At 43.0% G+C, this 23227-nt stretch overlaps 1 protein-coding gene across 1 annotated transcript in view; it reads right to left on the reverse strand.

The window, feature by feature from the left end:
• Positions 1-13197: 13197 nt before the first annotated feature.
• The window catches only part of BUB1B (BUB1 mitotic checkpoint serine/threonine kinase B), a 68007-nt gene continuing 57977 nt past the window's right edge, over positions 13198-23227 (reverse strand). Inside the window, exons 19-23 of the mRNA XM_006158702.3 lie at positions 20129-20278; positions 18479-18621; positions 16619-16790; positions 15755-15861; positions 13198-13689 (exon numbers count right to left, since the gene is read on the reverse strand). Of these exons, the coding sequence (XP_006158764.1) occupies positions 13464-13689; positions 15755-15861; positions 16619-16790; positions 18479-18621; positions 20129-20278 (798 nt within the window). The 3' untranslated portion in view covers positions 13198-13463. The remainder of the gene's footprint in view (positions 13690-15754; positions 15862-16618; positions 16791-18478; positions 18622-20128; positions 20279-23227) is intronic.

Genomic DNA, 23227 nt, shown 5'->3' on the forward strand with positions numbered 1-23227 from the left:
CAGGGGCACTGACTTCGCAAGAACTGAGCTCTTGCCTGAACGCAAAGCTGTGTAGGATAGGAGGGAGGGGACACAGGCCAGAATCTCATCAGGATTAACAGCGACTTGCCAAGGGACTTTGCTATTGACCTCCAGGTTTCCCTTCCCATGAAAGTAAACAGGGACCAGAACCAGGTGAGTGGAATTGTGAAAATACTTGGTTTCACGAGATGGAGGTGGCAGCGGGAGAAAACTCCTTGTGAGGTGTCTAACTCGTGTCAGGCACAGGACGGTGAGGCTCTTTCCATCAGTTACTTCATGAGACCTCAAAACTCCGAGTCAGATGCCGTCATCCCGGCCGTGCAGGTGAGTCCGAGTGTTTGAAGAATTTGTCCCCCTTTGCGAGAAGTGGCAGTCAGGACTTGGGTGCACACACATGGCTGAGGCCAGGACTTACTGGGGAGCTGTGACTTGGCTGTTCCTGGGGGCCGCCACACAGATGGCTGAGAGCGAGCCACCTGCTCAGGGTGTGCCACAGCCTGCTGTGACAGGGGCTGTGGGTGAGGCTGGAAGGGGTGTGCTGGCTTCTGTGGGACCGGAAGGACTGGCTGCGACCTCAGGACGGAGTCAGCTCCATCCACAGGTGTGCATGGCTGGCCGCAGCCCTGCACAGGCCTCCCCACCGGGCGAGCCTTGGCCAGGAGCAGCCCCAGCTGGCACGGCTGGCCTAGCTCTGCCAGTGCAGGGGAACGGGGCACACCCAAGAACTGCTGGGACTTCGCTGGGGACAGAACAGACCGAGGAAGCGCTTGTCAGTGAATAGGAACCTCCTTTAGATCCTTGCCAGGTGCTCTTAGCAGTGAGTGGGACTGGTCCACTGGGGGCGCCAGGGCTTTGACTTTGTGGAGCTAGTGACGATGTGACGAACTGCTCGGAGGCCAGTGACCAGTCAGAACACAGGTGTGAACCGTAGTCTCAACGCCAGCCTTGCAAATGTGTCCTTTTCCCAGCAGGAACAGAACTTTCTCAACACAACTCAGCTTCTGCAATGACGAGGGCTAGGGATAAACCTGGCAGCACAGGTGACACGAGGCAGCTGGACACACGGGTGGGGTTCCCGGTGTCCACTAGCAGCGTTTTTTGAGCACATACCATTTACACAACATGCTAACTCGATCACTAACTCGCTTGATCCTCACGATGAGCTGATCCACCTGTCTGACAAATACAACGTCCATGCTAGACGCTGGGGAGAACACGCCATGCTCACGGCATTTACAGTCTGTGTAGGGACTACTGTTCCCCCAGTCCAGAGATGAAGAAACTACAGCCTGAAGTTCACATACTCCCTCAGGTCACCAAGTGACTGGGCAGTGGTTTGAACCCAACTCATCTATTTCAGGGTCAAGATGTTATTTTGCTTCCAAATCGCAATACTACCTATGAGGCAGACATGCAGACACTGGCTGTCTGTCTCATCTCCCTTTCCGTTTGCTGGAAGAAACCCAGCTTATTTGAATGTACACCCCTTCCTTCTTGCGTGCTCAGCAAACGGCCCCTCCCCACCCCCAGGGGTGAATCTGAATCAATTGAAACCTACCTTGATAACCCCATTCCCTTTGCCAGGGATTGACTTAGGTCCAGACTTGCCACAGTTTGGTCAAGAGATTTGACGGAAGCTCAGCTGGGAAGGCTTTGGGGAAACATTTTCTCATACTGTACCGAGTTGTCGAGCCTGGAACTGTGGTATCCAGCTGGGTGCCACAAGGAGACCAGCCTGGGGGAAGCAAACCTGAGGATGGCAGAACGGAAAGGTGGAGACAACACGGGCCCTGCCTGAACCTCTGGGCTCTGGGCTGGTTGGCAAGTGGGATAATGGGTATTCCTACCCTTGGAGGGATTTTGATTGTTTTTCTGATTTTTGCATCTGAAAACTAGCCAATACAAGCCAGCTCCAACTCCATGACAGCTTCTGGGATACCACAATCCACACAGCCACACAGGCCCTCACGTCCTCTGGCCGTCCTTAACAGTAGCTGTGCTACTCCTTTGGCGGTTACTCATAGTTTTCCTTGAGATTATTTTTTCTTTTAAAATCGCCAAGGGGCATGTGAGAGATTATGTTGCGATCCCTTTTCCTCCATTTCCCCCTCCCACCAGGACTTCGGGCACACGTGCACATGTGCTCAGCATGTTTTTCAAGTTACCAGGGCCAAGATTCGAACTGCAGTCAGCTGTGTGGGATCTGGCTTCCTAGGTACAGCACTTAACCTCTGTGCTACCGGGCTGGCCCTGAGATGTCTGTTTTTGACTCAGATTTTCTTGGCTTTTAAGCTACATTCTATTTCTCTAAATTATAAAGTCCCTGAAAGGAGTGAGCATACCTGACATTTCTTTAAACCTCGTCATCAGTGTGGGGCCTACGGTAGAGCTTACATATATTTATTGGCTCCTTTTTTTTTACCACATTCCGAGATACTGTTTGCTACCCTGGACGAGATAAATGAGCAGGTTGCAACAAAGAGTCCAACAGGAGTCAACGGGTTGCAGCCGGAGGCCTGGGTGACTAAGAGCGTCAGGAATCTCACTCAGTGGCAGCTTAGAGTCAGCAGTGGTTCACGCCAGCTTCTGTGGGCCTTGCTGCACAGGCTGCTGGGGCGGCAGAGACCAATCCGCTGCTTGGTCTAAGTCAGGAACTCCCGTGTTCATGACCCTCTCATCTCAGTTCCCACAGCAGGCTGCAGGAAAGAAGCCGTCAGCACTAGTTTACAGATGGGAAAGTGAGGTAGACTGACCTCTCTGAGTCTGCAGTGGTGGGAAGGGCCAGCATTTGGGCCCAGGATTGTGGTTTCTGAATTGAGCTCATAGTCTTTCCAAATTTCCCCTTTCCTTTTTCCTATTAAGCCAGTGACCACTCTCCATTCATTGGTTCAGGAGAGGGCTATGGCTGAGCATAAAATGGAAATCATCCCCAAAAGCCCAAACTCTATAAGAGTCTCAGGAAGAGATGAAATGTCTTGTCCTTAAATGGGGCCAATAGGCTCTGCTCCCCAAGCCAGAGAGCCATGTCCCCTGGGGGGGGAGGGGGCAGTGGAAGAAAGAGAACGGATGAGGGTGAGTGAGAGACATCTGTAGGTGGCTGGGGGGGGCGGGCAGCAAAACCCTGCCTGCTCTGTCAGAGCAAGTGGGATCCATAACAGCTTTGTAAAGATTCCTGCATTCTGGGACCAGCAGTTAGTGTAGTGGCTATGTTGCTGAACTCCCACGTAGCCGACCATGGTTCGAGTCCCAGACCCGGTGGTTTAAACTCACGCCGGGCACATGTGTGTGCGTGCCCAAGATCCTGAGAGGCGAATGGAGAAGGGATTATGGCGTGGCCATTCCCCCCTGAGGGATGATTTCTTGCTTTTTGTCTGTCTGTCTCCTGGTGAGCACACGCCCTATAGCAAAAACCTCTCCAAGAAAGAAAAATTACTGCATTCTGAACGTGGCACAGAAGCAACACAGCTGTGAGCTGGGTGACCCTTGGGACTGAAACAGCCAAGTAGACGGAAAACTGGGGACCAGATGGACCCTCTTAACATGTTAGTATCTGGCTGATTTTTTAATTTTTTTTTTTAATTTTTAAATTCTCATTTATTTATTTAATTTGACCAGAAAGAACAGTGTGAGAAAGTGAGAAAGCAAGCTGCCAGGTCTGGGAACTGTGGTCTGCCATGTGGGAGTCCAGCCCCATTGGCTGATCTTGAAACTGTCTTTTTTTTCTTTGCCAGAGGGCACCTGTGCTTATCAGAGACAGAGAGAAAGCAGCTCCCATGGGGATTCCGGACATGCACGTACACATGACCAGCAGTTTTTAAGCACTGGGTCTGGGACTTGAACTGCACTGTCAGCCATGTGGGGTCCAGGCACCTTAACCACACCACAGCTGGCCCCGGTAATATTTAGTTCCCCTGAAAGTTACTCCCAGTAGGAGAAACCAGTGTCCCTGTATCTTTAGAAAACAGACCACCATGTTTCTTTCCCCCTCCTTTATCCTACTGCAGGCTTAGCCGTCCTGTGTTCTGTGAATTAGGGCAAAAGACAGGAAGGACTTGGGCTGGTTCGGTCGCAGTGGTTAAGTGCTGTGCATAGAAAGCTGGGTCCCACATGGTGGGCTGTAGTTCAGATGCCACTGCTGGCCTGAAAAACACACTGGGCGCATGTGTGAGTGTGCATGTCCCAAATCCTGACGGCATGGAAAATGGAGGAAAGGGGGGGACTATGGCTTGCCCACACCCCGTTGGGAATGTGTTCTCTCTCTCTCGGGTGAGCACACATAACTACGGGCAATAAAAAAGAAAAAGACAATAAGGATTTAACAAACTATCTGGGACCGACGCCTAACTATTAAACACAGAAGTAAACCAACACGGCTTCTACCAGCACCTGCGCTAAAAGCTTTCATTCTCAACACCCTGTAAAGAGGCACTTAGGTTATCCCTGCTTTATAGAGGGTGACACTAGCTCAGAGAGGTTAAGCAACTTGTCCAGTGCTGCACAGTTAGGGTCCAAGTACAAGCATTCTGGCTCTAAAAGCATTTCTAACCACTATGCTGATGTTTGTTTTGGCCCAAAGGCAGGGAGTCACCAGATACTGAAATTTTTATTTTATTATTTTATTTTATTATTTGGAGAGGTTTTTGCTATGTGGCATGTGCGCTCGCCAAAGAGACAGAAAGCGAGAAGTCACCCCCCAGGGGGTATGGCCACGCCACAATCCCTTCTCCTCCATTCTCCTCTCAGGATCCTGGAAACGCACACACGCACACATGCCTGGAGTGAGTTTAAGCCACTGGGTCTGGGACTCGAACAGTGGTCGACGACATGGGAGTCCAGGGACATAGCCATTATGCCATCTATTAATTCATTAAAAATTTTAAAAATTTAATAAAATTCAAAAACATGGTGGCTAGATACTGAACAGCAGTAAAATGGGATGCTCTATGAAGTGGAGTCACAGGGGAAGGTTATCACTTTGTGCCCAGAGAGACCTACTTGAGTACACCAGGCATGGGTGTTGACTGGCTGGGGCTGGGAGTGGATTGCAGCTTGGGGACCCTGTTGGGGGGTGCTGTCTCTGTCTTTCTGTATCTGACTCATGGAATAAATAAACTTAAAAACAAACAAACAAACAAACAAAAAAACAAAACAACCCTAACACTTTCTAGGCTCATTTTTTATAACACATTAGAGAGAAAAGATGACAAAAAACATGGTTCAAATTTCTTGCCCTAGATTATCCAAGTAGACATTTTTAAAATGGAAATACATGGGGGCCAGCAGACGGTATAGTGGTTACGTCGCTGGGCTCACACATGGCTGACCACAGTTCAAGTCCCAGACCCAGTAACTTGAAAATCATATTAGGAGTGTGTGTGTGTGTGCCTAAGATCTGGGGGTACCATCCCTCCTGGGAGGGAAACTCTTACCATCTCTGTGTCTCTCTCCCTCTGGCAAGCACGTTGCACCCTCAGGTAAAAGCCTCTTTTAAAAAACATGTACATGATCTGAAAATGCAAAGTATTCATACATTGTACAAACTGAAAAGTAAAAGCCCCCACTTATTCTTCTCTCTCCTATACATTCTCCCCAGGGCGTTTATTATTTTTTACATAACCTGCCCAGCTCAGGTTCTGCCATCAGTAATAAGGCAAACCGGAAGCCTTCCCTGCCAACGGCAGGGCACTCCAGCCTACATGGTCTGCCGCAGCTGTGTACCAGCTCCAGGCCTACTTCCTGGGCTCTGTCACAGGTTACCCCTCTGGGGACTACAGCCTCTTGGAGGCAGTGAGGACAACAACAGTGCTTTTCTTTGAGTCTCTGCATCAACATTTTTGTGAGATAAAGTCTCAGAAAAATTTCTCAGATAAAGAAAATACTGAAATTTAATAAATATTGCCAAATCAGCTTCTAGTAATGTATCAATTTGCATCCCAACAAGTGAGTGTGTTTGTCCTCAATCTCACAAAATTTTCAATGATTTACTGTCAATAATGATCATTTCTGCTTTAGTTTGCATTTTATTTAAGTAGAAAAGGTTGATTATCTTATGGGTATTAGCCATCGAAATATTTTAGTGGATCATTTCATGTCCTGTCTATTTCTATTATTTTCTTTCCTTTAGATAGGGTCAAGAGTTATGCTCCTCTTCCCTCAGCCCCCCAGTATCTGGGACTACAGGCATGTGCGGCTGTGCCCAGCTGCTAGGGCTCCCAAGTGACCTCACGGTGGATCAGCAGTGTCTGAGCAGCACATGCCACTGCAGCTGAGTCCTCCTCCGTCCTCCTCCTTTCCTTTCTCTCTGTCTTTTTTTTTCTCTATTATTTAACAGTTGTTAGTACTTTAGGTAAACATTTTTATTCACTCAGGCACTGAGGTTAAAAGTGCCCTTAAGGGGGGGCGAGCAGGTGGCATGGTGGTTAAAGGTGCTGGACTCCCACATGGTCAACTGTGGTTCGAGTCCTGGACCTGGTGGATTGTGTTCTCACTGTCTCTCTGTCTCTCTTTTTCTCACTCTGTCCCTCTCTGGTCAAATTAAGATAAAGTTAAATAAAAATAATTCTTAAAAAAATTGCCCTAAAAGAACTGCTTATATTCTAGTAGGGATACAGAAAAGTGTATGTACACACACACACACATGTGAGGCAATGGTAGATGATGTGGAAATTATGGAGGGTACAAAGGAACATTTAGAAAGGAAGAAAAACAACAGCAGTGCATATGGAATGTTAGTATGCACAGAGTGGTGAAGCAAGGCCTTTCTGATAAAGTGGAGACTTGAGAAGACACCTACCTAGAGGAAAGTAAGGGATCCTCACGTGGAGATCAGGGCGAGAGAATTACAGGCAGAAAAAACGGTAAGCAAAGACTGTGAGGAGTTAGCACGTTTGAGGAGTAGCAGGGAGGCAGAAAGAGGGGAGTAAGTATGAGAGTGAGCCAGACGAACCAGAGAAGCAGGACAGCTCACGTCGGGGAGGAGGGTCTGATCAGCCATGACGAAGCCTTTGCATTTTTGGATCATGGGAAATGGGAAGGCAGTGAGGGTTTCTGATTTGGTCGGAGACAAGTGGGAGAAGCAGAACCAGTCATGAGGCCTTGAGATAATGCAGATGAAAGATGATGCAAATCATCTGCTGCAAGTAATTTCTCCTAATTTGAGTTTATGGTGTTGTTTTAGTTCATTATTGAGTTGTCAAATGAAATACCTGAGACTGGGTGAACTTAAGAGAAAAGATATTTATCTTGTGGCTCTGAAGTGCAAAGGCATCATTGAACAGTATTAGGCAGAACTTAGCAGAGCAGAGCATGGTCTGTACCCATGTGGCTTCCTCTGTGCTGCTCTGATCTGATCTTCTCTGCTTATAAACCCTACTAGAACTCAATCATGGAGCCCTCGCCCTAGTGACATCCCAACACCCACAGACCCACCTAGGACACCACAAAGGAATTTTTTTCCCTTAACACCTTACATATAATCCATACAATCAAATCTCAACACATGAATTTCTGGGAAACATCCAGTCACTGCCCACTAAGGCCAAATTCATTTTTTTTTAAAGAATTATTTAATTTAATTTTGTTTATTCATTCATTTTATTTTAATTACATGAGAGAGAGAGAGAGAGACAGAGGGAGACAGAGAGTAAGGGAAAGTAGGAAAGCAAGCCGCCAGGTCCAGGGATTGAACTGTGGTCAGCCATGTGGGATCGTCCAGCACCTTAACCACCTCGTCACCTGCTGGTCCCCAAGGCAAATTCTTTATTATTATTATTTAATTTGCTCACCAGAGAAAGTAACAAAGCAAGCCATCAAGTCTGGCACTTGAACTATGATTAGTCATGTGGGAGCCTAACACCTCAACCACCAAATCATTTGCTGACCCCAAAGCCAAATTCTAAAACATAAAACCATTGTCCAACCCATAATAGGCGTCCCCCCCCCCCAGCCCCCCCGCGGCGTGCACACACGCGCCTGGTATGAGTTTAAGCCATTGGGTCCGGGACTTGAACTGAGGTCGACTTACATGGGAGTCCAGCGACATAGCCATTACGCTAACTGCTGGTCCCGCCATGTTTGATTTTTAAATCTACTATAGTAACAGTAATATTCTTGTTTGTTTATTTTTTGGGGGAGAGGTTTTTTTTGCTATGGGTGTGTGCATTTGATAGAAAGAGACAGAGACAGAAAGCGAGACATCACCTCCTGGAGGGATGGCCATGCCACAATCCCTTTTCCTCCATTCTCTTCTCGGGATCTTGGGCACGCACGCACACGCACCCGGCATGAGTTTAAGCCACTGGGTCTGGGACTCGAACCATGGTCAAATACATGGGAGTCCAGTGATGTAGCCATTTTGCTATTTGCCGGTCCCTATATCTTCACTTTGTCACATAGACACAAGAGATTGAAGGAGCTGGACATTTCCACGTAGTTGACCACAGTTTGAGTCCTGGACCTGGAGGCTTGCTTTCTCACTTTCCCTCTGATCAGATTGGAATAAAAGAATGAATACATAAAATAATTCTAAAAAAAAAAAAAAACACACAAAAAAAAAAATTCATACCAGGTGTATGTGCATGCATGCCCAAGATCTCGAGGGGAAAATGGAGAAGGGATTGCGGAGTGGCCATCCCCCCAGGGGGTGATTTCTCGCTTTCTGTCCCTTTGTGTCTCTCTGGCGAGGACATGTGCCATATAGCAAAAATCTCTCTTAGAAAAACAGTCACCTAGTACTTAACATTTTAATTTTTATATTATTATTATTGTTGTTGTTGTTGTTTCATTTGACCAGAGACAGAGAAAGGGAAAGGGAAAGTGAGAAAGGAAGCCAGGCCCAGTACTCAAATGCAGTCGACCATGTGGGACTTCAGTGACTTAACCACTCCACCATCTGCTGGGGTGGTTAAATATTAGATTAATATTTTAATTCTTTTCATTCAAATATTCATCTATCCAAAATTGTCTTGGAGATAAGCAGTGAAACAGGCAAAACTACTACATATGGCTGTGGAGTTTATTCATTACTCAAGGGTACCAGGCTGACAGGGCAAGAGCGGGTTATAATTAGTTAAGCTATGGTGCACTCGGAGGAAGGGGTCTATGTCTATTTCATACAAAGGTGTTGTATAGACTAGTGGTGGCACTGGAAATAGAGTTTAAACTCTAACCCAACTGTTTCAGTATCAGTTACTAAATAATCCATCTTTCCCATGGTGATTTTTTAAAATAATTTTGTTTCTTATTACTATTTTTAATTTGCTATAGGGCATGTGTGCTCACCAGAGAGGTACAGAGAGAGAGGAAGAAGGAAAGTGAAAAAGCAAGCCACTAGGTCTGGGACTCAAACCGTGGTCATCCTAATGGGAGTCTAGCACCTCAACCACCATGCTACCTGCTGGCCCCCTTCCCATGCTGATTTAAAATGCCACCAATGTTAAATACTGATAGTTTTTTTTTTTTATGTCTTTGATGAAACCAAGAACCTCATTATGGTCTAAGTTTGTCATATTAAGATAATTCTTTTCTTTCTTTAAAAATTGTTTTATTTATTTATTTTCATTTGACCAGAGAGAGAGTGAGAGAATGAGAGGGAGAGGAAAAGTGAGAAAGACGACCCAGTAGGTCTGGGACTCGAACCATAGTTGGCCATGTGGGAGTCCAGTGCCCTTAACCACCATGTCATCTGCTGGTCCCTAAGATAATTTTTAAAAATGCATCTTCCTCACTAGGGAAGTCTTAATCTGGGGAGCCAGATTTGAAGCAAACTTTAGCACACTAGAAAGAGCTGGCATAGTTCAAGGAAGATCTCATTTTCAGAACTTAATTTGACAGAAAAGCACTCCTTTGCTCTCTTTCTTTAAAGACTTTGTCTTAAAGACATCAACAAGAGCTATTTCAAAGAGCCTTGTCCAAACTCTCCAGAAGGCTTTCTTATCTAGCTTGACATAATAGCCCAGACAACAGCATTAAAGTCCTGTTGCTACAGAAAAATGTGTTTATTTCTATTTAAATGTGGCATCTTTTAGAGCACTTTGGAGGAAGAAAGGCTCTACTTCTGATGTAAGATTAGTGGGTGTGTGAATGGTGAGGCTCTAGATTCTCCAGGGTCTTTTGAAACAACAGTGACAATCTTGTCTTTCCCATTGTGTGTGTTTTTTCAATTCCGTTCCTTTCAGGTCCATCATTATGCTACTCCCAACCTTAATGAGACAAGAAATAAAAAAGTATTTGAAGCTTCTGCCAAAAAAGAAAGGCTTCCTTCTTCCAAGACAAACAAGTATTAAAATACAAAGGAAATGGAAAGAACTCCACTGCTGGTTTTATGTTTAGGTGAGGAGAAAACAAGACACCATCAGCCCTAACTGGTGAGGCATCATTTTTCCCTCTCCACAAAGAACGGTTGGAGTTGGAGGAGATGGAGAACAGAGGAAAGGGCAAACAGGTCCACATTCTCTATTAAAGTAGCTCCCCCAGAGTCTCCTCCCTTTCCTGAGCATATACTTTCAGAAAAAAAGCTTTAGGGACCAGCAGCTGGCATAATGGCATGTCGCTGGACTCCCATGTAGTCGACTGTGGTGCGAGTCCTGGACCCGGTGGCTTAAACTCACGCCGGGCGTATGTGCATGCATGCCCAAGATCCCGAGAGGAGAATGGAGAAGGGATTGTGGTGTGGGCATTCCCCTGGGGTGTGTGTGTGTGTGTGTGCGCGATTTCTTGCTTTCTGTTTCTTTCTGTCTCTCTGGGGAGCGCATGCGCTCTATAGCAAAAAACCTCTCAAAAGAAAAAAAAAAGAGAGAGAAAAAAAGCTTTATTCAGCCTTCTTGTCGAGGTTGCTAAAGAACTCACTAGATGGTGGCTAAACCAGTGTTAAGAGAGAATCTGTATCTGCCCTCCAGAGTCAGGGCAATGACTGTGTGTGTCGGTGCAGTGGACTAAGAAATAAGCAGAGGCGGAGGGGCTGGATTACGCATGTTACCTCGTCAGTATGAGAAGCAAATGTGAAAATGTTTGAAGAGTTATGTTCCAGTTAAAAGCACACATTTCTAAGTTGATTATCTTTTTGCTCCAAGTCATGTGTCAGTACATCAACTACATATGTTTAAATATTTTCAGTTGAGACATACTTTAAAGTTTTTTGCTTTCCACCAATCTTATAGCAGTTAAGTGACTAGATTTAAAAAAAATCAAGCACCAGCATACAGAAAAATTAGACAACTCTGATATTTAGATATGAAATAGATAATTTTTATGAACCTTTTAAAAAAAGACTATTTTTATTTATTTATTTTTAATTTGACAAGAGAGGGACAGAGAGAGAGAGAGAGAGAGAGAGAGAGAGAGAGAAAGCAAGCTGTCAGGTAGGGGACTGGAACCTTGGTCAGCCATGTGCGAATCCAGTGCCCTTAACCAGCATGCCACCTGCCAGCCCCTTTTCTATCAATTTTTTCATTTATCTCTGATGCTAGGTATAATTAATGCTTCAGATACTTCAGATATTTCATCTTCAGATACTATTCTCTCCCAAACGATCTCATGTTTCAAAGTCATGTCTTTACTCTGACCTCCTGCTTCCTCAAAACTTTCAAACAAAGCCCCTTTAGTCCTTCACTAGTTCTCCCCTCCAAGTCATTCAGCATGTAACAGAATGGTGAGTATTCCATTTCTGAAAGGTTGCTAAATCCTATTCAAAACCTTTTCTTTTCCTTTTCTAATCGTCACATTCCTAATCAACAGATCCAACAGCAGCAGCACCACCAGATTATGTAAGTAGACTAGACCAAGCAAGCTTGGTGGATATAAGTGAAAACATTGAGCTGTAAGTCACATATACAATTTTGCCACTTGAAACTAAAGAAAATTTAGTCTTGTGCATATCATCTTACCTACTTTTCAACCTAGATCACTTACTAGAAAGTGTGGAACACCTAAAGGAATGGTAGGCTATTCTGTCTAGTTCTCAATTAAGTACACATAAAACTCCATGGTTGGGCTGGCAGGTGGTGTGGTGGTTGAAGGTGCTGGACTTCCACATAGCCAACTGTGGTTTGAGTCCCGGACCTGGTGGCTTGCATTCCCACTTTCTCTCTCTCATTTTTCAATGAATAAAATAATTTTTTTTAGGGGGAGAGGTTTTTGCTTAGGGCACATGCGCTCTCCAGAAAGAGAGAAAGTGAGATATCACCCACCAGGGTGGATGGCCACGCCATGATCCCTTCTCGTCCATTCTCCTCTCGGGATCTCGGGCACGCACACACATGTGCCTGGCATGAGTTTAAGCCATTGGGTCTGGGACTTGAACTGTGGTTGACTACACGGGAGTCCAGTGATATAGCCATTACGCCAACTGCTGGTCCCTAAAATAATTCTTAAAGTAGTTTTTTTTAAATCATTATTTTATTTATTTTAATTTGACCAGAGAGGGACGGAGTAAGAGAGGGAAAGTGAGAAAGCCAGCCTCCGGGTCCAGAACTTGAACCATTGTCAGTCATGTGGGAGTCCAGCACTCCTAACCACCACACCATCTGCTGACCCCTCTTAAAGTAGTTTTTAAAAAAAGTTCTCAGGACTAGCAGTTGGCATAATGGCTATGTTGCTGGACTCCCATGTAGTCAACCATAGTTCGAGTCCCAGACCTGGTAGCTAAAACTCACACTGGGCACGTGTGCATGTGTCCCCAAAATCCCAAGACGATAATGGAGGAGAAGGGATTGTGGTATGGCCATCCACTGTGGGGTGATTTCTCGCTTTCTGTCTCTCTCTGTCTTTCTGGCTAGCACATGTGCCCTACCAGAGTAAAAAACTACAAAAAAAAAAAAAAAAAAAAGTTTTCCTTTGTGTTTAAAAAAAAAAAAAATTCCCTGGTGGGGTTGGCATGTGGCATGGTGGTTAAGGGCTCCGGAGTCCCACATGGCCGACCAATGGTTCGAGTCCTGGACCTGGTGGTTTGCTTTTTCACTTTCTCCTTTTCTGGTCAAATTAAAATAAATAAATAAATAAAGTTAAATAAAATAATTCTTAAAAAAAAAAAAATTCCATGGTAAAATAGCTCTTCTTTGCAAAATTAAACTATTTAGTAACTTCGGTATGTAAAATACAGATGAAATATTAGAAGCACAAATTTAACAAATACTATTTTATTATTTACAAAATACACAGTAATCATAAGAACATGTGTTACAAATTACAAAAGGGAGAAACACGGGGAGAAGCAGAGACAAATGGGTTAAATGACAATAAGGTGCCCATTTGTAGGGACCCATTTAGAGTAACAGTTCTCTGCTAGTTATGCACGGCTAAGAGAAGGTACACTGCTGTGTAAAACATGCCAGTTACTTAGAAATATACCTCTACCTAAAAGTAGACAAGTATTAGTGATGCATCTAAATGTGTCCTAAGTTGTTATAACATCTACAGATCCAGTGTTCTATAATAAACCATTGGTTTTAGGCGGGAATCTGTGAGACTTTACTGCCTATCCTGCTGAGCAAAGCCCCGGGACTAATGAACTTCCCTACCTTCCATAAGGCTTTGCTCAGGTGACTTTGAAACGTTGTGTCAAAAACCTCATTCAGTTCTGCAGCAAGTTCCCTCAGAACAGACACTGTGGACTCATCACTGGCATTCAGAATCCGAACAAAGAATTTAATCCACAAATCACCATCTTTTATCCTAGAAACACACAACCATTTCCACAAGATTAGGCATATAAAAATTGAATTATTTTTGTGTTTAACTCAGTGGTACATTTATGAACCAAGAATATATAAAGTAAAATCTAGAACTCTCAGAGAGTATTCAGATAGTCCTTTGAAAGGCCAGGTTAATACTACAAGAAGAGAACTACCATAGTAAGATATCATACAGTGCACATAAAGGCAAAGAAGCTCTCTCATTTGAATCTATACATTTCACCGTGTACTGACACAGCACTTTTCTTCTACAAACAGAAATACATTTTTTCCTCTTCTCGTTTCTAGAATCTGTCATTAAAAAAACTACAGCTCTTTCTCCTGACCCCAGTGGTTTATCATCTTCACAATTCTCTGAGCACCTGACAACTGACTCAAGTAACTACTCTTTAAATCTGCGATGCCTATACATTTCCTTATTACTATTCTTTTTATCAGAGAAACTTCTGTTACTATATAGGCAGGTCTGTTCAGAAACCCAACTGACGTAATCTGCTTCTGCTGGACCATAGCCAACTGGAGATGCCTGAATCTATTCTGTATTTTTTTTTTTAAGAGTAATTTTTGCTTTAGGGCACATGCATTCTCCAGAGAAACAGAGAAAGTGAGAAATCACCACCACCCCCCACCACCCTCCCGTAGGGGGGATGGCCATGCCTCAATCCCTTCTCCTCCATTCTCCTTTTGGGATTTTGGGCATGCATGCACATGTGCCCAGCATGTTCAAGCCTCCAGGTCCAGGACCCAGACTGCATCGGTCATGTGGGTGTCCCGTGCCCTTACCACTATGCCACCTGCTGGCCCCTATCCTATATGTTTTACATTCTATTTCAAGCCTATTTTAAAAGTACATGTATAAGAGAAATAAGACTGGCCAATTCTGAATGAAGAGAGAAAAATAATTCAACTGTTCAGAGAGGAAAATGGAGAAGGGATATTAAATCTTCAACACTTTAAAACAAAACAAAACAAAACCTAAGTGACAGATTGGTACACTTATGCTGAGAAGTTACTGAGATAAGCTGAAGTGAAGCCTAAGATGTTTAATAAGTTTTACGAGCAGACTTGAGGGAGTACTAAGGTTCTGAGACCAAGTAGTTCTTATTAAGACATCATTTATTGTGGGACCAGTGTGTAGTGTAGTGGTTAAGGCGTTGGATACTCCCACATGACCGACCATAGTTTGAGTCCTGGACCTGGTGGTTTGCTTTCTCTTTCTATCTCTCTCTGGTCAAATTAAAATAAAGGAATGAATAAATAAAATTAAATAAATGATCCTTAAAAAAGAGGTCATTTACTTCTTTGCCAGGAGATTCAGTTCTGGGTTTGGTTCTACCCACATATTAAATAAATAGTAGCCTAAAATTAGCATATCATTTAGAAATTTAACTTTCATTAAGAAACGCTTACTTTTAGTGATAACAATAGCTATTAAGAAGTGGTTAAAGACTAACACAAATCAGATACAAAATTATTCTCAGAGAACACACTTCTAAACTGAGCTTTCGTGCTCTCTATAGTTATATTCTATATGCTACACCTAAGTTCAGAATTGCATACTGAAGTCTGAATAGTCCTATGTTTTGAGTCTCATTTTTTTTTTTGAAGAGGTTTTTGCTATAGGGCGTGTACGCTCGCCAGACAGACAGAGAGAGATAGAGAGACAGAAAGTGAGAAATCACCCCCCAGGGAGATGGCCACACCACAATCCCTTCTCCTCCATTCTCCTCTTGGGATCCTGGGTATGCACGCACACATGCCTGGCATGAGTTTAAGCCACCAGGTCCGGGACGTGAACCGTGGTCGACTACATGGGAGTCCAGCGACATAGCCATCATGCCAATTGCTGATCCCTGAGTCTCATTTTTAATTAGCTGTTCCTTTTTTTGGATACTAGGTGCTCTACTGATACCCTAAGGAAAACCAGCTGACCTTACTGGAATCAGAGCATTTGATTGAAGAAATGAAAAGTCCCCAAAGCAGAGAAAGCACCCAAACAGAAAATTATTTGGACAGGAAATAACCCTGAAATCTACAGTACTTACTCAGCAGTATTTTGGCTAAGTTTCCAGAGGGACCCATCCCAGAAAATCTGTAGGTGCTCCTTAAACAATAGTAAATGTGCTAAATCTGCTATACCAAAGAGGTCCACCTGAAATCACAAAAAGTACTATCAGTGAAGATGATTCCCTGCCTCCACCATAAGAGCTTATTTATGTAGGAAGTAGAGATGTATTACAGTGCTCAATAAAGTTTACTTCACGATGTACATTTTAGTAGACTATTCCTTATCCTTACAATAAAGGTGGAAGCCCAAAGACGTGATCACTAGAACTAACTCTAGGAATTATTCTCAAGTACAGAGATGATGATACCTGGGTCATTAGATTCAAATCTATAGTCCTATAGAATCTGCATAGACTCCAGCTGTGGTCTAACTGGGTCCGCCGGACTTGCTTATTCATGCTACATATATTCATTCAGTCTGCAAATGCCTATGCCTAGAGCTGAATGGTTTTTGCATATCATGACACCATGTAAAATACTTTGCATGTGCCCTAATGTTTTTTATATTTATTATTTCATTTAACACAACTCTTAGGTAAACAGAGCAGAGACTGTTATCCTTATTTTTTAAAAGAGATTGCAGAAAATGACTTAATCACATGAATAGTCAGTGGTAGAAACAGCATTGGCACTTAGGTACTAAGTCGTGTGTTTGCACGTGTGTGTGTATAATCTTCATTCAGCACTGTGACAGAAAAATGGTACAATTTACTTGACTTGGTGATATCTGAAAACGAGGTCCTAGGTCATCAATTCCAGGAAACTAGATGTCATAGCTTATCTAGATAAGGAAGAGATTAAGAAACTGTTTCTACATTTGCTCAGGTTTGTTTTACACTCACCTGATAGGGAGAAGAACAGTTAGCCAGGATCTTTTGTCCTTCCAGGTTCTGTACAGTTCGAAAGCCACTGAGGGTGAAAACATCTAGCTGCTCCCTGAGGTCAACACTATAGGAAAAGTCCACTATCTTCAGAGCTTGATCATTCCTATTACAATCATACGGATCGTGGATTCTGAGCGCAGATTCAAGAAAAAGAGATAATAAAAATAGGTCATGAAAGCAGCAGCATAGCTGTTCGTACAAAAAGAAAAAAAAAGGTACAGCAGATATGTCTTAGCTATGCCAACACCTCCCTCCGGTGGCTAGCCATAAAAATGCACCTGGAAAAGCAGAGACATGTCTTCCCAAGTGGGGAAATCTCACAAGTTTGGTGATATAAAATATAGAAACCACAGTGCAGTACCACCAAAATACATAATAACATATAGGAAGCAGAGGTCTTCCCTGTACGGTAGTCATTAACACATACAATAGCAATGATTACGACACTGACAGGAGTAGATGGAGGAAATTAACCTTTAATAGCTCCAGCCATTCTTGTTCACTACTAGATAGGCTTTCTAAGCCGGTTCAGATGCTTCCTCCCAGAATTTAAGAAAAAAACAACATAAGACTGTTTTTGTTTGTTTTGTTTTGTTTTTAAATAAAATATTTACCTTAGGGCCAGCAGGTGGTGTGACGGCTAAGGCACTGGACTCTCACAAGGCTGACCATGATTTGAGTCTTGGACCTGGCAGCTTGCTTCCTCACTTTCTCTCTCTCTCCCCCAACCCCACCCAACCTCTGGTCAAATTTAGAAAATAAATAATAACAGAGTAAAATAAAATATTCTCTCTTTCTGTCTCTCTCTGTCTGTCCAGCAAGCACATACACTCTATAGCAAAAATCTCTCTCAAAAATAAAGATAAAATACTTATATTGTATATTTTCCTGTTTCTATTAAACACCATCTAGAGACTTCCTAAGAATGCCAGACGTGCATATATGTGCACTCAATACAGGGCTGGCTGAGGCCAAGGGGACTACAGTGTCAAGACTCCATTGAGGGTGCTATATTCTCTCTCAAGTAAGAAAAAGTGAACTTTAAAAAAGAGGGAAAGTTGGGACCAGCAGTTAGCATAATGGCTATGTTGCTGGACTCTCATGTGGTCAACTGTGGTTCGAGTCCCAGACCTGGTGGCTTAAACTCACGCCGGGCGTGTGTATGTGCATGCCTAAGATCCTGAGAGGTGAATGGAGGAGAAGGGATGGTGGTGTTGCCATGCCCCCTGGGGGGTGATTTCTCGCTTTCTGTCTGTCTCTCTGTCTTTCTGGAGAGCACACGCGCTCTATAGCAAAAAACTTCTCCAAAAAAAGAAAAAAGAAAGTTAGGGGGGCTGGCAGGTGGTGTGGTGGTTAAAGGCACTAACTTCCCACATGGCCATCCACAGTTCAAGTCCCAGACCTGGCAGCTTGCTTTCTCACTTTCCTTCTCTTTCTCTGTCTCTCTTTGATCAAACTGAAAAATAATAAGTTAAATACAATAATTCTTTTTTTTTTTTTGGAGAGGTTTTTGCTATAGGGCGTGTGCACTCGCCAGCCAGACAGAGAGAGACAGAGAGACAGAAAGCGAGAAATCACCCCCCTGGGGGGATGGTCATGCCGCAATCCCTTCTCCTCCATTCTCCTCTCGGGATCTTGGGCACGCACGCACACGCGCCTGGCGTGAGTTTTAAGCCACCGGGTCCGGGACGCGAACCGCGGTCGACTACGTGGGAGTCCAGCGACATAGCCATTACGCTAACTGCTGGTTCCCAATACAATAATTCTTTAAGAGAGAGAGAGAATTGACAGAATTGTAAGAAAATGAAAAGGACTAACCTATTTCTGAGAACCATACTCCTTGGACTCAAGTCACCATGAACTATTTCTGCTTTATGTAGCTTCTCCACTATTGTCAAAAGGTTATAAATAATCAATACTATTATTTCATGAGTAATAAATTCACTGTGTTGGAGAAGATCCTGAAAACAGAAGGATAAAACATTCATTATTTGTCAAGTAGAGGTGATGTAGTTATACTCAATATACTTGATGATTGCTGTGTCATACTCTTTGTTCTTGTTCTCTAATAGAATGGAGGCTTCCTGGGGCTGGCAGGTGGCGTGGTGGTTAAGGATGCTGGACTTCCACATGGTTGGCGACAGTTTGATTCTGGGACCTGGAGGCTTGCTTTCTCACTTTCTCTCTCTCTGTTCCTCTCTGGTCAAATTAAGATAAAGAAATACATAAATAAAATAATTCTTAAACAAAAAAAAAAAGAAAGAAAGAAAAAAAAAAAGAATGGAGTCTTCCTTATAGGTTGGGTTTATGTACCACCTTCTTTTATTTTAAATTTGCCAGAGGCATGTGGCTGCTGGAGATGGAGGGGTGGTGAGAAAGCACCCCCCCAAGGGGGATAGTCATGACACAATCCCGTCTCCCTTTCTCCTTTCAGGAGTTTGGGCATGCATGCACATACACCTTGGGTGTCTTTTAAGTCACTAGGTCTGAGACTTGAACTATGCTGGCCATGTAGAATCCAGCCAGCCATCTAAACTACCACCAGCTAGCCCTGTCTCACTTTTAATAACACTGCAATCTGCCATAAGGTTGTTTGTAAGGATTTAATGAGGTAATGAATGAAGAACATCAAGGACGAGCCTGGCCCATAATAGGTGCTCTATAAATATTTTAAAATACATTCATTACAACCACTTTAGAGAATTCATATATACTTTAGAATTATTGTTATTTAACTTTTTATTTATTTTGACCAGAGAGGGACAGAGTGAGAGAGACAAAGAGGGAAAGTAAGAAAGCAAGCTGCCAGGTCCGGGACTCAAACCCTGGTCAGCTATGTGGGAGTCTAGCGCCCCTCACCGCCATACCACTTGCCGGCCCCAAGAATTCATATTATAATAAAGTCTACACCAGAACATTCTTAAGAATATTCAAAAGAGTAAAATATTGTGTCTGGGTTTTAATAATAATCCAGCAGGAGCAGTGTAAATGAAGTAAGAGTAGTCACAAGGTGATGATTATCAGAGATAAATGTCTAGATAAAAGGAGTTCACCATACAATTGCATATGTTTGAAAACTGACAAAATAGAAGTTAAAAAAATAACCCAATGAAGGGCCAGCAGGTGGCATGGTGGTTAAGGGGCCAGATCCCCACATGGACAACCACGGATTGAGTCCTAGAGCTGGAAGCTTGCGTTCTCACTTTCTCTCTTTCTGGTCAAATTAAAATATAATAAATAAATTAATTAATAAATCAAATAAATCTTAAAAACAATAACCCAATGAAGTCTTTGGTCAAAATAACTTAGGAAAAGAAAATACTTCATGCTTTTAACTTATAATTTAATTGCTCTATTTCTACAAGATAGGAATTTTGATAGTAATTTTGTATTAAATTCCTTTGCTAAATAGCATACAGATATCTCTACTTGAAGACTTTAAATTATGTTTTTAGTATTATTGCAAACCTGAAGGGTGAAGCAGTTTATGTATTGGTGCCAAACAATACAGCCATCTCGGTATTGGTAATAGCTGCACAACTGATCGCACTCCTCATTTAAACGTTCCTTTAACTTGAGGTTGATATACAAGTCCCATGGAACAGGTTGAGAGGATACCTATAAAACATTATATATTAAAAATAAGAGCAATTAGAATCTATTGTTAGGGTTGGCAGCATGAAAGCACATGTCCTCAAGCCCTTCTGATACCTCAAAAGAAACAGCAGTAAAAAGTTATTTTAAAGGTATAAATCGAGGGGCTAGCAGGTTGGGTGGTGGTTGGGACACTGGACACCCACATGGTTGACCACAGTTCGAGTCCCGAACCCAAGAGGTTGAAACAAGCTGGGCGTGTGTGCATGCATGCCCAGGATCCCAAGAGAGAATTTCTCACTTTCTCTGTCTCTCTGACAAGCGCACGCACCCTATAGCAAAAATCTCTCTCCAAAAAAAGGAAGGCGGGTGGCAGGTGGCATGGTGGTTAGTGGCACTGGATTCCCACATGGCCAACCAAGGTTCAAGTCTTGGACCTGGCGACTTGAGCTCTCTCTCATTCTGTGCTTCTTTGATCAAATTAAAATAAATAAATAAATGGATAGATAAAGTTAAGTAATTCTTAAAAAAAAAAAAAAATAAAAAGGTATAAATTGGAGGATCATCAAATGACATAGTGGATAAGGTACTGAACTATCATGTGGCTGACTGCAATTTGAGTCCCGGGCCCAGTGTTTTGAAACTCACACTAGGCCCATGTGCGTGCGTGCCCAAAAAATCCCAAGAGGAGAATGGAGGCCAAGAGACTGTAATGTGGCCATTTCTCCTGGGGGGTGATTTCTTGCTTTCTGTCTCTCTGGTGAGTACATACATCCTATAACAAAGATAGATAGATAACTAAATAGATAAATAAATAAACAACAACAACAACAAAACAGGCATAAATCAGTCAGAAATAGAGGCCAGCAGACGGCATGATGGTTGGGATGCTGAATCCTACATGGCCGGCTCTGTGGTTCAAGTTCTGGACCCAGTGACTTGGGAAACATGTTGGGTATATGTGCATGTATGCCCTAAATCCCAAGAGAATGGAGAAGGGATTACAGCATGGCCATGTCTCTTGGAGGGTGATTTCTTGCTTTCCCTCTCTTTGGTGAGTGTATGCACCCTAAGGAAAAAACAAACAAAACGCATAAAGGGCATAAATCTACAATATAAGACACTATAGCAACAAAATTCTGGAAGCTAGAAGGACAATAAGAAAAGGTAACAATTTAATTAGAAGATCTAAGGAACAGTGATTCTAGGAGTAGAGAAAGTTGAAGAGCAACCATATTCATAATTTAAAACCATTGTCTCCTTAAAGTTTATAACTGGTAGTATAAATTACCTATCAAGTAAGGCTGAGGGTGGAGCTAAAACAGGAGTGGTTTAGAACCTATTTAAAAGGAAGTTAAACCCTAGATTTCCTTCCCACACCTGTTACTCAGCCCAGCAACTGCCTCTAAAAGTTGATCCCCTAGAGTACAAAAGAGGAGGGCTCCAGACTAGAGGACACCAGGCACTGCTGAGGGTGGGAATCCCTCGTGGAAAACAGGACGCTTATATATCAAATGTTAAGATACACCTCTATAAGGTGGTGTTAGGGTTAAGGTGCTGACTGCCAGCACCTGTGGCTGACCATAGTTTGAGTCCTGGGCCTGGTAGCTTGAAACTCAAGCTAGGCATGTGTGCATGCATGACTAAAATCCCAAGAGAATGGAGAAGGGGCTGCAGCATGGCCATCACCCCTGGAGGTGATTTCTCACTTTCTCTCTGGTGAGCACACACACCATATAGCAAAAATCGCTCTCTCAAAAACAAAACAAAACAAAAACCTTACTCTTTCATTCTCCAGACTAATTTCCTCACTCAGTTTTCAGAAAGCTAACAGCCAAGTTTCTATGCTCCAGGCAGGAAATTGGAAGTCTTCTCTGAGGGATCTGATGAGCTCCAAAAAAAAAAAAAAAAAAAAAACTATCACCAATGTAGATTATGCTACAACTGTCATGGTCTTCAATATAGAAAGCTTGCAATTAGCTTTTACTACCTCATATTTAAATATGAATAAAGCCTTTTATTGAAAATTTAAAATTGAAGAAAGCCTTTAATATGAAAGACAGAGATCAAAATGGACAAAAAACAAAACCCAAAACAAAAACAAAATAACAAGAAAACAAACAATAAAGAAAAAAATTCTAAGTATCATCAATATCTCAGAGAGATAAAGTGAAGTCAAAGGACCCAGAGTTTTAAAAAAAAAAAAAAAAATTAGGAGGAAGAGGCCGGTAGGTAGTGTGGTGGTTGAAGAATCAGATTTTCACATGGCCAACCACGCACGGTTCAAGTCCTGGACCTGGTGGCTTGCTTTCTCACTTTCCCTTTCTCTCTCCTTCTGTCTCTCTGGTCAAATTAAAAAATAAATAAATAAGAAGTATTAAAATTAAATAAATAATTTTAAAAAAATAGGAGAGGTGGGGCTAGCAGGTGGCATGGTGGTTAAGGCACTGGACTCCTACATGGTCGACCATGGCTTGAATCCTGCATCTTTCACTCCTCCCTCCTCTGGTGAGTACACACGCCCTGTAGCAAGTTAAGAAATAATAATGATAAATAAAATTAAATCATTCTTTTTAAAGAGATTTTTGCTATAGGGCATATTGCTTGACAGAGAGATAGAATGTGAGAACTCCCCCCCCCAGGAGGGATGGCCACATCACAATCCCTTCTCCTCCTAGGATTTTGGGTATGCATGCAACATGCTCCTGGCATGAGTTTTAAGCCGTCAGGTCAGGGACTAGAACTACAGTTGACTACAAGCAAGTTCAGTGACGTAACCATTATGTCATCTGTTGGTCCCAATAATTTTTCTTTTTTAAAGAATTATTTTGTTGGGACCAGCAGTTAGCGTAATGGCTATGTCGCTGGGCTCCCATGTAGTCAACCGTGGTTCGCGTCCTAGACCCGGTGGCTTAAAACTCACGCCAGGCGCTTGTGCGTGTGTGCCCAAGATCCCGAGAGAAGAACGGAGGA

Source organism: Tupaia chinensis, unplaced genomic scaffold (assembly GCF_000334495.1).
Source record: "Tupaia chinensis unplaced genomic scaffold, TupChi_1.0 Scaffold000605_1, whole genome shotgun sequence".
Lineage (NCBI taxonomy): Eukaryota > Metazoa > Chordata > Mammalia > Scandentia > Tupaiidae > Tupaia > Tupaia belangeri.